This window comes from Schistocerca cancellata, chromosome 5, assembly GCF_023864275.1.
Source record: "Schistocerca cancellata isolate TAMUIC-IGC-003103 chromosome 5, iqSchCanc2.1, whole genome shotgun sequence".
NCBI lineage: Eukaryota > Metazoa > Arthropoda > Insecta > Orthoptera > Acrididae > Schistocerca > Schistocerca cancellata.
In genome coordinates this window covers 125550895-125564968 of record NC_064630.1, presented here as the reverse complement: position 1 = coordinate 125564968, position 14074 = coordinate 125550895, and the positions used below count along the sequence as shown (strand labels likewise).

The 14074-nt window shown below is 38.1% G+C and overlaps 1 protein-coding gene across 1 annotated transcript in view; it reads left to right on the top strand.

Annotated features, from left to right (window-relative positions):
• LOC126187794 (glycerol kinase-like) overlaps positions 1-12540 on the top strand; it is a 163459-nt gene extending 150919 nt beyond the window's left edge. The window contains exon 13 of the mRNA XM_049929069.1: positions 9412-12540. Coding sequence (XP_049785026.1) covers positions 9412-9506 — 95 coding nt within the window. The 3' untranslated portion in view covers positions 9507-12540. The remainder of the gene's footprint in view (positions 1-9411) is intronic.
• The last annotated feature ends 1534 nt before the right edge of the window (positions 12541-14074 follow it).

Sequence of the window (14074 nt, the reverse complement as noted above, 5' to 3'; positions counted from 1 at the left end):
AACAGTAGTTTTTGCTAATTATTGATTTAAATGTTGCGTCAAGCGCTCTAAAAATTTTTGTTAGAGAACTACAATACTGTGTGGTAAAAGTCATAAAATTCTGGATTTTTACAAGAAATAGAAATATTATTTTATCCATAGTAAAGATGATTGGGGTCACCTATGACCCCAGAGTGAGTCCTAGGGTTAATCGAGCAGGTATGTTAGAAAATTTAAAAAGGGAAATGGATAGGTTAAAGTTAGATATAATGGGAATTAGTGAAGTTCGGTGGCAGGAGGAACAAGACTTCTGGTCAGGTGACTACAGGGTTATAAATACAAAAACAAATAGGGGTAATGCAGGAGTAGGTTTAATAATGAATAAAAAAAAATAGGAGTACGGGTAAGCTACTACAAACAGCATAGTGAACGCATTATTGTGGCCCAGATAGACACGAAGCCCACGCCTACTACAGTAATATAAGTTTCTATGCCAACTAGCTCTGCAGATGACGAAGAAATTGAAGAAATCTATGATGAAATAAAAGAAATTATTCAGATAGTGAAGGGAGAAGAAAATTTAATAGTCTTGGGTGACTGGAATTCGGTAGTAGGAAAAGGTAGACAAGGAAACGTAGTAGGTGAATATGGATTGGGGCTAAGAAATGAAAGGGGAAGCCGCCTGATAGAATTTTGCAAAGAGCACAACTTAATCATAGCTAACACTTGGTTCAAGAATCATAAAAGAAGGTTGTGTACATGGAAGAATCCTGGAGATACTGACAGGTTTCCGATAGATTATATAATGGTAAGACAGAGATTTAGGAACCAGGTTTTAAATTATAAGAGATTTCCAGGGGCAGATATGGACTCTGACCACAATCTATTGCTTATGAACTGTAGATTAAAACTGAAGAAACTGCAAAAAGGTGGGAATTTAAGGAGATGGGACCTGGATAAACTGAAAGAACCAGAGGTTGTACAGAGTTTCAGGGAGAGCGTAAGGGAACAATTGACAGGAATGGGGGAAAGAAATACAGGGGAAGAAGAATGGGTAGCTTTGAGAGATGAAGTAGTGAAGGCAGCAGAGCATCTAGTAGGTAAAAAGACGAGGGCTAGTAGAAATCCTTGGGTAACAGAAGAAATATTGAATTTAATTGATGAAAGGAGAAAATATAAAAATGCAGTAAATGCAGCAAGCAAAAAGGAATACAAACGTCTCAAAAATGAGATTGACAGGAAATGCAAAATGGCTAAGCAGGGACAAATGTAAGGATGTAGAGGCTTATCTCACTAGGGGGTAAGATAGATACTGCCTACAGGAAAATTAAAGAGACCTTTGGAGAAAAGAGAACCACTTGTATGAATATCAAGAGTTCAGATGGAAACCCAGTTCTAAGCAAAGAAGGGAAAGCAGAAAGGTGGATGGAGTATATAGAGGGTCTACACAGGGGCGATGTACTTGAGGACAATATTATGGAAGTGGAAGAGGATGTTGATGAAGATGAAATGGGAGATATGATACTGCATGAAAAGTTTGACAGAGCACTGAAAGACCTGAGTCGAAACAAAGCCATGGGAGTAGACAACATACCATTAGAACTACTGATGGCCTTGGGAGAGCCAGTCCTGACAAAACTCTACCACCTGGTGAGCAAGATGTATGAGACAGGCGAAATATGCTTAGACTTCAAGAACAATATAATAATTCCAATCCAAAAGGAACTATCAGTTTAATAAGTCACGGATGCAAAATACTAACGTGAATTCTTTACAGCCGAATGGAAAAACTGGTAGAAGCCGACCTCGGGGAAGATCAGTTTGGATTCCGTAGAAATATTGGAACACGTGAGGCAATACTGACTCTACGACTTATCTTAGAAGGTAGATTAAGGAAAGGCAAACCTACGTTTCTAGCATTTGTAGACTTAGGGAAAGCTTTTGACAATGTTGACTGGAATACTCTCTTTCAAATTCTGAAGGTGGCAGGGGTAAAATACAGGGAGCTAAAGGCTATTTACAATTTGTACAGAAACCAGTGGGCAGTTATAAGAGTCGAGGGACATCAAAGGGAAGCAGTGGTTGGGAAGGGAGTGAGACAGGGTTGTAGCCTCTCACCGATGTTATTCAATCTGTACATTGAGCAAGCAGTAAAGGAAACAAAAGAAAAATTCGGAGTAGGTATTAAAATCCATGGAGAAGAAATAAAAACTTTAAGGTTCGCCGATGACATTGTAATTCTGTCAGAGACAGTAAAGGACTTGGAAGAGCAGTTGAACGGAATGGATAGTGTCTTGAAAGGAGGATATAAGATGAACATCAACAAAAGCAAAACGAGGATAATGGAATGTAGTGGAATTAAGTCGGGTGATGCTGAGGGAATTAGATTAGGAAATGAGACACTTAAAGTAGTAAAGGAGTTTTGCTATTTGGGGAGGAAAATAACTGATGATGGTTGAAGTACAGAGGATATAAAATGTAGACTGGCAATGGCAAGGAAAGCGTTTCTGAAGAAGAGAAATTTGTTAACATCAAGTATAGATTTAAGTGTCAGGAAGTCGTTTCTGAAAGTATTTGTATGGAGTGTAGCCACGTATGGAAGTGAAACATGGGCGATAAATAGTTTGGACAAGAAGAGAATAGAAGCTTTCGAAATGTGGTGCTACAGAAGAATGCTGAAGATTAGATGGGTAGATCATAGAACTAATGAGGAGGTATTGAATAGGATTGGGGAGTAGAGAAGTTTGTGGCACAACTTGACTAGAAGAAGGGATCGATTGGTAGGACATGTTCTGAGGCATCAAGGGATCACCAATTTAGTATTGGAGGGCAGCGAGGAGGGTAAAAATCGTAGAGGGAGACCAAGAGATGAATACACTAAACAGATTCAGAAGGATGTAGGTTGCAGTAGGTACTGGGAGATGAAGAAGCTTGCATAGGATAGAGTAGCAATGAGAGCTGCATCAAACCAGTCTCAGGACTGAAGACCACAACAACAACAACAACAATCCACAAGCAGTTTGTAGTAAATCTGCATTTGTGATGTAGTTGCGGTACCAGATATTCTAGCATATTGTATTACCTCTAGTTTTCCCTTAAAGAGGTGTAGCCCTATATATTATTGGCATCTATCACAAATAACTCTGTATTTGAGTTTGCAAACAACTATAATTAACATAAAAAGTTTTAGGGAACTAGTAATTTCTACTGCAGGCTTTTATGTTGTCATAATAGAAACCTCTTTTCGTGTATAGGAATTAGAATCAGCAACTTTTTAGTTCAACAGATTAAAAAATAATCAGCAGGCTTAATTTACAGTTATTTGCTCACTGCCTTATAATACATCACACCAGCTAAAATGCAGCTCCACTGTGAATGCTTTCTCAAATTATGGAATGAATTGGTTGATGTGTGTAGCAGCTGGAAATCACCTTGACTACTGTCAAATGACTGGCAGCTATTGCGAATCGGTGTGTTGGAAAAGCTCCCAAGAGACATATACCTGGATACCAGTACCAGAGGTACCTCAAGTACTATCCTCTCCTGTGGATCTTGTCTCCTCTGTAGAAAGTACAGGATCTGTCATTACTCATCCATTTGACTGCATGTAAAGTGATGTGTCAACTGTAGGTTTAGGTGGTCTCTACAGGGTGGACAGGGACAGGGGAGGACTCAGGATGTTGTACCGATCCCTCTAATCAACAAATTTGAGGAACTCATTGTGACTGAAACTGAGCCAGTGAGACTCACTACACCTGTTATGGAGGAACCTGTGTCGCCCAGTGTCAAGAGGAGGCAAAATGCAAAATGGTTGGGGTCTATTAATCATCAACAGTTGAAACATATTGCAAATAATGGTACCCTGTAGGGAAATTGCAGCATGAGACACCAGGTTCTCTCAGTGAGTATACGTGGAGGCCTCATTCAACATGTTAAAGAGGCTGTTGAAGCAGCCATTAAGGGAACAGGGTGCAACCAACTGCAGCTTGTGGCACATGTTGGTACCAATGATGCCTGTCATCTGGGCTCCAGCGAATGGCAGAGAAGGTTGAGAAGACTAGCCTTGCACATGGTGTTTCAGCGAAGCTGGCAATTTGCAGTATAGTCCCCAGAACTGAGTGTGGCCCTTTAATTCTTAGTGGAGTGGAAGGACTGAACCAGAGACTTTGATGGTTCTGTAACAAGCTAGGCTGTGACTTCCTGGACTTGTGCCATAGGTTTGCGAACTGTAAGATCCCCCTAAATGGGTCAGGTGTGAAATACACATAAGAGGCTGCTACTCAGGTAGCTGTCTGTATGTGGGATGCACACAAAGGTTTTTTTAGAGTAGTCAACTCTCCATCCAATCCAGATAATGATAGCTGTAAGAAATCCAGAAGTTTGAGAGTAAAGTTGAGAGAAATTTCTCTCAAGGGCAAAAGTATTAAAATCCTAATGGTACACTGCCAAAGCATTCACAAGAAAGTGCCATTGTTTGAAGTGCTCATGAATAGCAGTGAAACTCACATAATGCTAGGTACAGAAAGGTGGTTGAAACCCGAAATTGACAGCAGTGAGGTTTTTGGGGAAAATTTAAGTGTATATCAAAAGGTCAGGCAAACAGGAAATGGAGGTGGTGTATTTGTCACAGTAGACGAAAAACTCAAATCCATCGAGATAGAAACTGATGCTGCATGTGAGATTGTTTGAGCAAGACTCTGTATCAGGAGCAGGCATAAAATGATAATTGGATCCTTCTATCACCCACTAGACCCATCTCCTTATATAATCAAGAAGTTTAGAGAAACCTTAGTTCCCATGTACATAAGTTCCCTAATCATACTGTAATAATTCATGGACACTTGAATCATCCAACGATCTCCTGAGATACTTATAGTTTTTTAGTGATGGGTGTGAAAAGACATCCTGTGAAACAGTACTAAATGCCTTTTCTGAAACCTACCTAGAACAGATAGTTAGGAACCACACTCACGATGGAAACATATTGGACCTAATGGCAGCAAACAGACCTGACCCCTTTGAGGATGTCCACATCGAAACTGGTATCAGAGACCATGACACGGTTGTATGAACAGTGCTTACCAAAGTATAGAGGACAACTAAACCAAGCAGCAAAATATATAAGTAAACTGGGGGGGGGGAACACACCGGTAGTTTCATATCTCAGTGAGGAACTTGAACTTTCAACACAGGGCAGGTGTATATAGAGGAACTATGGCTCAAATTTAAAAGAATAGTTGACCATGCACCGGATAGAGATGTACACAGTAGAACAGTCCATAATGGGAGAGATCCTCCATGGTATACAGTCAGTGTAAAGAAAGTTCTAAAGAAGCAGAGATCACTGCATAGTAGATGTAAAACAAAGCTCAGGGCTGTAGATAGTGAGATGCTGAATGAAACGCGTTTGGCTGCCAAGAGAGCTAAGTGTGATGTCTTAAGTGACTACTATAACATAATATTGTCAAATGAACTTCCACAGAACCCAAAGAAATTCTGGTCATATGTAAAGGCCATTAGCGTAATCAAAGTTAGTGTCCAGGCCCTAGTGAATGAGACAGGAACTGAAATTGAGGATAACAAAGCCAAATCTGAAATGCTTAACTCCATTTTCAAATGTTACTTTACAAAGGAAAATCCCAGAGAGAAACAGCTGAAACCATTAAAACTGAACAAAGCTCCAGGGCCTGATGTAATCCCTGTCAGATTGTGTACTGAAATTGCACCTGAGTTAGCACCTCTTCTAACTATAATCTATCACAGATCCCTAGAATAAAAAACTGTGCCCAGTTCTTGGAAAAAAGCACAAGTCATACCTGTCTACAGAAAGGATAGTAGAAGCAATCCATAAAACTACTGTCCAATATCCTTGATGTCAGTTTGTTGTAGAACCTTAGAACATATTCTGAGGTCAAATGTAATGAGGATCTCGAACAGAATGACCTCCTCAGTGCCAGCCAGCATGAATTCCGAAAACATCGATATGTGAAACCCTACCTGCTTTTTCCTCACGACATACTGAAAGCTTTGGATCAAGGCAGTCAGGTAGATGCAGTATTTCTTGGTTTCCAAAAAAGCTTTTAACACAGTACCACATCTATGCTTATTGTCAAAAGTTCGATCATATGGGGTATGAAGTGAAATTTGTAACTGGATTGTGGAATTTTTAGCTGGAAGGACTCTTTAACATGTTACCTTGGATGGAAGGTCATTGTCAGATGTAGAAGTAACTTCAGTTTTACTCCAGGAAAGTGTATTGGGTCCCTTCATCTACATCTACATCTACATACATAATCCGCAGTTCACCATACGGTGCGTGGCGGAGGGTACCTCATACCACAACTAGCATCTTCCTGTTCCACTCCCAAACAGAATGAGGGAAAAAGACTGCCTATATGCCTCTGTATGAGCCCTAATCTCTCTTATCTTATCTTTGTGGTCTTTCCGCAAAATATAAGTTGGCGGCAGTAAAATTGTACTGCAGTCAGCCTCAAATGCTAGTTCTCTAAATTTCCTCAGTAGCGATTCACGAAAAGAACGCCTCCTTTCCTCCAGAGACTCCTACCCAAGTTCCTGATGCATTTCCGTAACACTCGCGTGATGATCAAACCTACCAGTAACAAATCTAGCAGCCCGCCTCTGAATTGCTTCTATGTCCTCCCTCAATCCAACCTGATAAGGATCCTAAACACTTGAGCAGTACTCAAGAATAGGTCGTATTAGTGTTTTATAAGTGGTCTCACTTCCATGGGGCAATCCAGATGATACCCTTACCTCCGATAAACACTCACCATCGAGGACAACGTACTGGGTTCTATTACCTAAGAAGTCTTCAGGCCACTCACATATTTGGGAACCAATCCCATATGCTCGTACCTTAATTAGGAGTCTGCAGTGGGGCACAGAATCAAATGCTTTCCGGAAGTCAAGGAATATGGCATCCGTCTGATACCCTTCATCCATGGATCGCAAGATATCATGTGAAAAAAGGGTGAGTTGCCCTTCGCAGGAGCAATGCTTTCTAAAGCCATGCTGATGCATGGACAGTAACTTCTGTGTCTCAAGGAAATTCATTATACTCGAACTGAGAATATGTTCGAGAATCCTGCAACAAACCGATGTTAGGGATATTGGTCTCTAATTTTGAGGATCCGTCCTTCTACCCTTCTTATATACAGGCGTCACCTGCGCTTTTTTCCAGTCGCTCGGGACTTTACGTTGGGCAAGAGATTCGCGATAAATGCAAGCTAAGTAAGGAGCCAATGCTTTAGAGTACTCCCTATAAAACCGAACTGGAATGCTATCAGGACCTGGCGATTTATTTATTTTCAACCCATTAAGCTGCTTCACAACCCCAGGGATGTCTATCACTTTGTCCTCCATACGGGAATATGTATGAGACTCAAACGGCGGTATGTTTGTACGATCCTCCTGCGTGAAAAGATTTCTCAAATACTAAATTTAAAATTTCAGCTTTCATTTTGCTGTCTTCAGTCGCCAGGCCAGACTGATCAGTGAGTGACTGGATGGAAGCCTTTGACCCGCTTACCGATTTTACATAAGACCAGAATTTACTTGGGTTTTCAGGAAGATCTTTTGCTAAGGTATGACGGTGGTAGTGGTTGTATGCTTCGCGCGTCGCTCTTTTTACAGCAGCACGAATCTCTACGAACTTTTCATGTTGTATGTTAATGACTTTGCAGACAGTATTAATAGTAACATGATGCAATTATTGATAATGAAGTACTGTCTGAAAGGAGCTGCATAAATATTCTGTCAGATCTTGATAAGACTTTAAAGTGGTGCAGAGATTGGCAACTTGCTTTAAATATTCAGAACTGTAAAACTGTTCACTCCAGAACACGAATAAAGATAGTATCCTTTGGCTATAATAGGAACAAGTCACTGTTGGAATCATTCAACTCATACAAATACCTGGGTGTAAAACTCCATAGGGATATGAATGGAATGATCACATAGGCTCAGTTCTGGGTAATGCAGTTGGTAGACTTCGTTTTATTGGTAAATACTGGGGAAGTGCAATCAGTATGCATAGGATATTGCATAGAAATCACTTGTGTGACACATCCTAGAATATTGCTCAATTGTGCAGGACCCATACCAGATAGGACTAACGGGGGATATTGAACGTACACAGAGCAGGGCATCGTGAATGGTCATAGGTTTGTTTAATCCATGGGAGAATGTCACATTGATAGTGAAGGAAATGAACCTATCTGGAGAAAGTCTGTTAACGAAGTTTCAAGAACTGGCTTTAAATGATTGTTCTAGGAATGTACTACAATCCCCCTGCATATCGCTCACATAAGGATCATGAGAATAAGATTAGAATAATTACTGCATGCACAGAAGTATTCAGTCATTCTTCTCGCTCTCCATATGTGAATGGAATGGGAAGAAAGCCTAATAACTGGTACAGTGGGACGTATCCTCTGCCATGCACCTCACAGTGGTTTTCAGATTGTCGATGTAGAAGTAGAAGAAAGGTAAACAATTTAAATTCATATTTATAATTATTTTTATTGTTCAAGGGCATGGTGAAAAGAAATGATTCTGAATTTTTGTGTGATAACTCTTAAAGCTTTTTAAAGAAAACAAACATCATTAACATTCTACATCTTTATTTATCATGACTACATATTTACTTCTCAATGAAGTCACCCTGGCGTTGCAAGCATTTATTTCAACAAGAGACTAGTTTGTTGATACTGTCACTATTGAATGTTTAACTTTGTTGACAGTGCCACAACCTCTCCTCTGCTTGCACCGCATCATTACTATCAAAGTGAAGTCTTGAAAGGTGTTCTTTAAGTTTTGCAAGCAGATGAAAATCACATGGGGCCAAGTTGGGACTGTATGGTGGATGATCGATGACAGTGAACCCAAGGTGTCCGATTGTTTTCAGATGTCACAGTGCTTATGTGTGGTTGGTCATTTTCATACTGAAGAAGAGGGTGCTCCATGTGTGGATGAACTACTCAAATTTCAAACTCGATTACAGCATGTTGTTTCTCATGCACCGACTTAGTTACATTACACACCACTACAATTCAGAGTCCTCTGGTGGTAGAGGGCTGCAAATATGTTTACATGAAGAACAAAGATGTTGAATGTTAATAATGTTTGTTTTCTTTAAAAAGCTTTAAGAGTTATCACCTAAAAAAATCAGAAGCATTTCTTTTCGCCATGCCCTTTAACAATAAAAATAAACATATACCCCAATAAAACATGACTGCTCTTTCTTAGGTAATGTCTGTCCAAGGGCAGAGCTCCTTTTGCCTCTCTCTCACAAGCCTATAAGAAACTTAAACAAATGGTACTCTTATCATTGTTGAAACATCTAAATTAAAATGATTTCATTATTTGTTTGGACTGTAGTTTTTAATCTTTTTTTTTAATCCTTTGTTTCAGATAAGGAACACTGCATTCGGTCGTCGATACCAGTTGGCCTGTTTGTTGTTTCTGCATTTTGTCTCTTGCTAATTGCCAGACAATTAAAAAAATGAATAGAATTGAAAATGTTAGATCAAAATTTATAAATAATGCAGAACAGTATTCAAGTATCTGTACAATGAAAGGATGTTGTGGATGACATTTTGTGGTTTCATTAATGTGGCCTTCTCGTTCTGGCCGGCTCACATACTTGTTGACTTCTTGTGCTCCAAAAGTTATAGCTCAGGGCTGTTGTACTTACTGAAGAATATAATATTTTTGTAATATATAATTTGAAGAAGAAATGTTAAAAGACTTGTAATTGCTGTTTATTTGTCAGGTTAATGAGATTGATGTCTGCCAAATATTGACAATATCAGGTGAATCACATTTGTATTAGAAATGAAATTGATATATTTGGAGAGTATTGTAATGTTTTTAATGGTGATTGTGGTGGAGTACTTTGTGGTGGACTGTAATTGTAGTTCTTTTTAATTGTTGGTTGTTGGGCACATGCTTATTGTTCCTTCAAACGTAAGTGGAGTTATTATTTCCAGTAATATTACTCATGTACTTATACGGCTGGTTGTGATTAAGTGTGACATATTGGAGGAGAACAGCCATATTGATTTTTGGTATCTATCATATAGTACAAATTATGAATATTTTCCTCTTGCAAGTGTTTGTAGGAAAAGCCATTTTCCTTTTTTAAATATGTACTTGTTTCAAAGATTTTGTGTGTGTTTCTGTGGCTGACTACACTGTAGATGTGTGTGTGTGTGTGTGTGTGTGTGTGGTTTTTTTTTGTGAGAATGTATGCCATTAGTAAAATAATATTCTTGATCAGTATTAAAAAACAGTGTTATTGATAATCATTTTATTCCCTCCTAACTAGAAAACTAAATATCAAGATTTGACTCTAAATCAAGTGACGGAGGGAGCAAAACATACTCACTGACACAAGCACAAGTCAATGCAAATGCTTTTACTATTTTCTTTTTTCTAGAAGGCTAAAATTGATTAGATGATGTATACATTGGTGTAGGTGTCAAACATCTTCTTTCATGTGAACATTAGAGAAAAAGTATGTTTTCACTGTGGAACTTTTGTGGAGGCATTTTAAAACTGAGATAAGCTCTCTGATTATCATTATACTTTTGCCACGGATTACTTCATCTGTCACATGTATACATCTGTTCACGGTGATACAAAAGCACATGACAATTTAGTTTACTTGTTTATTACAAAACTAATGAATTATTGAAATAGTGAGAATGCAGTGCTTTTTAATTGAAAGGTGCTTATAATCTTCATTTATTAAAGAGATGTTCCTGCTGTTTTAATGCAATACATCTTAGAATTTCATTTTACTTTTATTAGGTTCACCAAACAGTTTGTTTACAAATAAACAAAGTGGGATGCAATCAACCAGAGTAAAGATTTTGCAAATACTTTGTGACATACTGAGCAAATTGTTTCATCCTTTTGACTGTAATCATGGATTATTCTCTCACACTAGATACGATTGATATGATAAAAGTATTACATGTAAGTTTCACTGCGCTTCAACATTCAAGAGAGAAAATTTTCACCGTTTATGTTCTCTTATGTGAAGCATATGCTGACATCATTTATTAAAATCTGATTTTTTTAAGTATTGCTATTTTATAATATTAAATTTAGAGTGCTTCAGAGCTGTCCTTTCACTAACCTTCACTGGTTTCCTCATGATCATTGAATAGCATGTCACAAAGCAATTTTATACACTGCATTAGTATATAAGCAGTTGTTGGCAGAACAGACTTTTGAAGTTTTTAAATTCTAGATGCTAATTTATGAAATACCATGTTTTTTCATTGGGTACATTGCACCTTCATAGCCTGTACTGAAATTTTCAATTTGTCTACAATGTATTTAGATTGGTACAGTAAATTTTCTCAGTGCAGATTTCCTACCACAAAGACACTATTTGACACTTCATAACTGCAAACATGTGAACATCAATATCACTTGCAAAAACAAGGCTCCATATTGTGAGGTCACAAAACTGCCACAACATGTGATTAGGATATCCTATATCCGAGATTATTCTTGTGTGATACAAACTGTATTGGATAGACAGTGAGTTTCTCTTATCACTAAAGGAAATTGAAAAATCAAAAATATACTTCTAGAGATGTGTATGTACAACAAGACAGTATTTGGAACTCATAGAAACTGAATAGATGCTCCTAGATGGATACAAGATGGTGTCATATTACTGTAGGCACTTTGAGGAAAGGGGCTGTCACTATATAATTAAGTTACTAGAGAATGCATTTTTTTTTTCGAGACAACCTCAGAAACACTTCTTAAACTACCAGAGCATATGCAAGTACAGTTAACATCACTCTTCCAGTCTGTAGGTAGAGCAAGTTTTACAAAATTGAACCACCTGATGGCGTGTGATACAGGAAAAATTGTCGTTTCTTCTATAGGTAATTTGTTTGATCCGAGAAACATAATAAAAGGCAATTTAGACAGTGCTGAAATCTCTCAGCTGATAAAGAAAATTCCCATTCTACAAGAACTTCCAACGTCAGAATTTCTTGTACCATATACATTGTTTAGGGATTTAGTAGCTAGTTCTTGTAGAGAAGTTGAAGATGTTGATGTGATTGGTATTCTTCTTTCCCTGAAAGCAGAGTATGGACTTTTTGTGGAAGCTGCAGTGAAGGCCTTGTGGAGCCCAGTCAGTAATGTTGATAGTGAGAGATCATTTTCTAGATATTGCAATATAATGTCTGACAGGAGAACAGCTCTGACTCCCAGTAATATGGAAGTCATGGTAGCCTTGTCTTTCTCAGACTGACTTGTGTGTTGTGTACATAGACTAGGACAGGATAAATGTTTTCCAAATTTCATGATTTGGTATTTGTGTTTTAATAAGATTTATAATTTTTGTGATTTTTCAATTTATGTAAATTAAAAGATTTTTCACTGCAAATGTGCCAGTAATGTATTTCCTTTACCTTTTACTGCTGAAAAGTGGAAATAAAATTTAGCGAAATTATTGATGAAATGGGGAAAAAAACTAGCAAAAAATATACTGAAATAACTTTTTAAAAATGGTGAAATCGGGCAAAAATTTTCACCACAAACAGGTGCCTATATGCATTAGTATATAAGCAGTTGTTGACAGAACAAACTTTTGATGTTTTTAAATTCTAGATTCTAATTTATGAAGTACCATGTTTTTTCATTGGGTACATTGCACCTTCATAGTTTGTACGAAATTTTCAATCTGTCTACAATGTATTTAGAGTGGTACAGTAAATTTTCTCAGTGCAAACTTCCTACCACGAAGACACTATTTGACACTTCATAACTGCAAACATGTGAACATTAATATCACTTGCAAAAACAAGGCTCCACATTGTGAGGTCACAAAACTGCCACAACATGTGATTAGGATATCCTATATCCGAGATTATTCTTGTGTGATACAAACTGTATTGGATGGACAGTGAGTTTCTCTTATCACTAAAGGAAATTGAAAAATCAAAAATATATTTCTAGACATGTGTTATGTACAAGACAGTATTTGGAACTCATAGAAACTGAATAGATGCTCCTAGATGGATACAAGGTGGTATCATATTACTGTAGGCACTTTGAGGAAAGGGGCTGTTGCTATATATACAAAAAATGTATTGCTTCAGTAATAAACCTGGTTACATTTATGACAGCAGTTCAGACTGTGTATAGACCTCCACCAGTAAATATTTTAACTTGTTTTAATCAGGAGTGCTGGTAATATTTAGTAAAAATAGTGGATAAGTAATTGCATATGATGATTTCAGTATTGTCTTTATTTAGGATATGATGCATTTTAGTGTAAATACAAGAACCACTGACCTTGCTGAGATGGTGTGGGCTGCCTGTGTGCCTCACTAATACTAGCTCTACATAAATACACCACAATGAAGAGTTATCTGTGGAGGGGACAATCTATGGTTTCTGAACAGGGGCAATAGCCTTTTCAGCAGTTTTGGACATAGCAGTTTGAACGATTGACTTATCTGGCCTTATAACACTTAGCTAAATGGCCTTGCTATAATGGTTCTATGATTCACTCAGTGCAAGGGAAGACTTAACCTGGTACATAGGTTTGGGAATTTGAAAAGGTAAATGGACAGGCTGAAGTTAGATATACACTGAAGCACCAAAGAAACTGGTATAGGCCTGCGTATTCAAATACAGAGATTTGTAAACAGGCAGAATATGGCGCTGTGGTCGGCAACACCTATATAAGACAAAAATTGTCTGGCGCAGTTGTTAGATCGGTTACTGCTGCTACAATGGCAGGTTATCGGGATTTAAGTGAGTTTGAACGTGGCGTTATAATCGGCACACGAGTGATGGGACACAGCATCTTTGAGTTAGCAATGAAGTGGGGATTTTCCCATACGACCATTTCACAAGTGTACTGTGAGTATCAGGAATCTGATAAAACATCAAATCTCTGACATCACTGCGGACGGAAAAAGATCCCACAAGAACGAGACCAACAGACTGAAGAGAATTGTTCAATGTAACAGAAGTGCTACCCTTCTACAAATTGCTGCAGATTTCAATGGTGGGCCATCAACAAGTGTCAGTA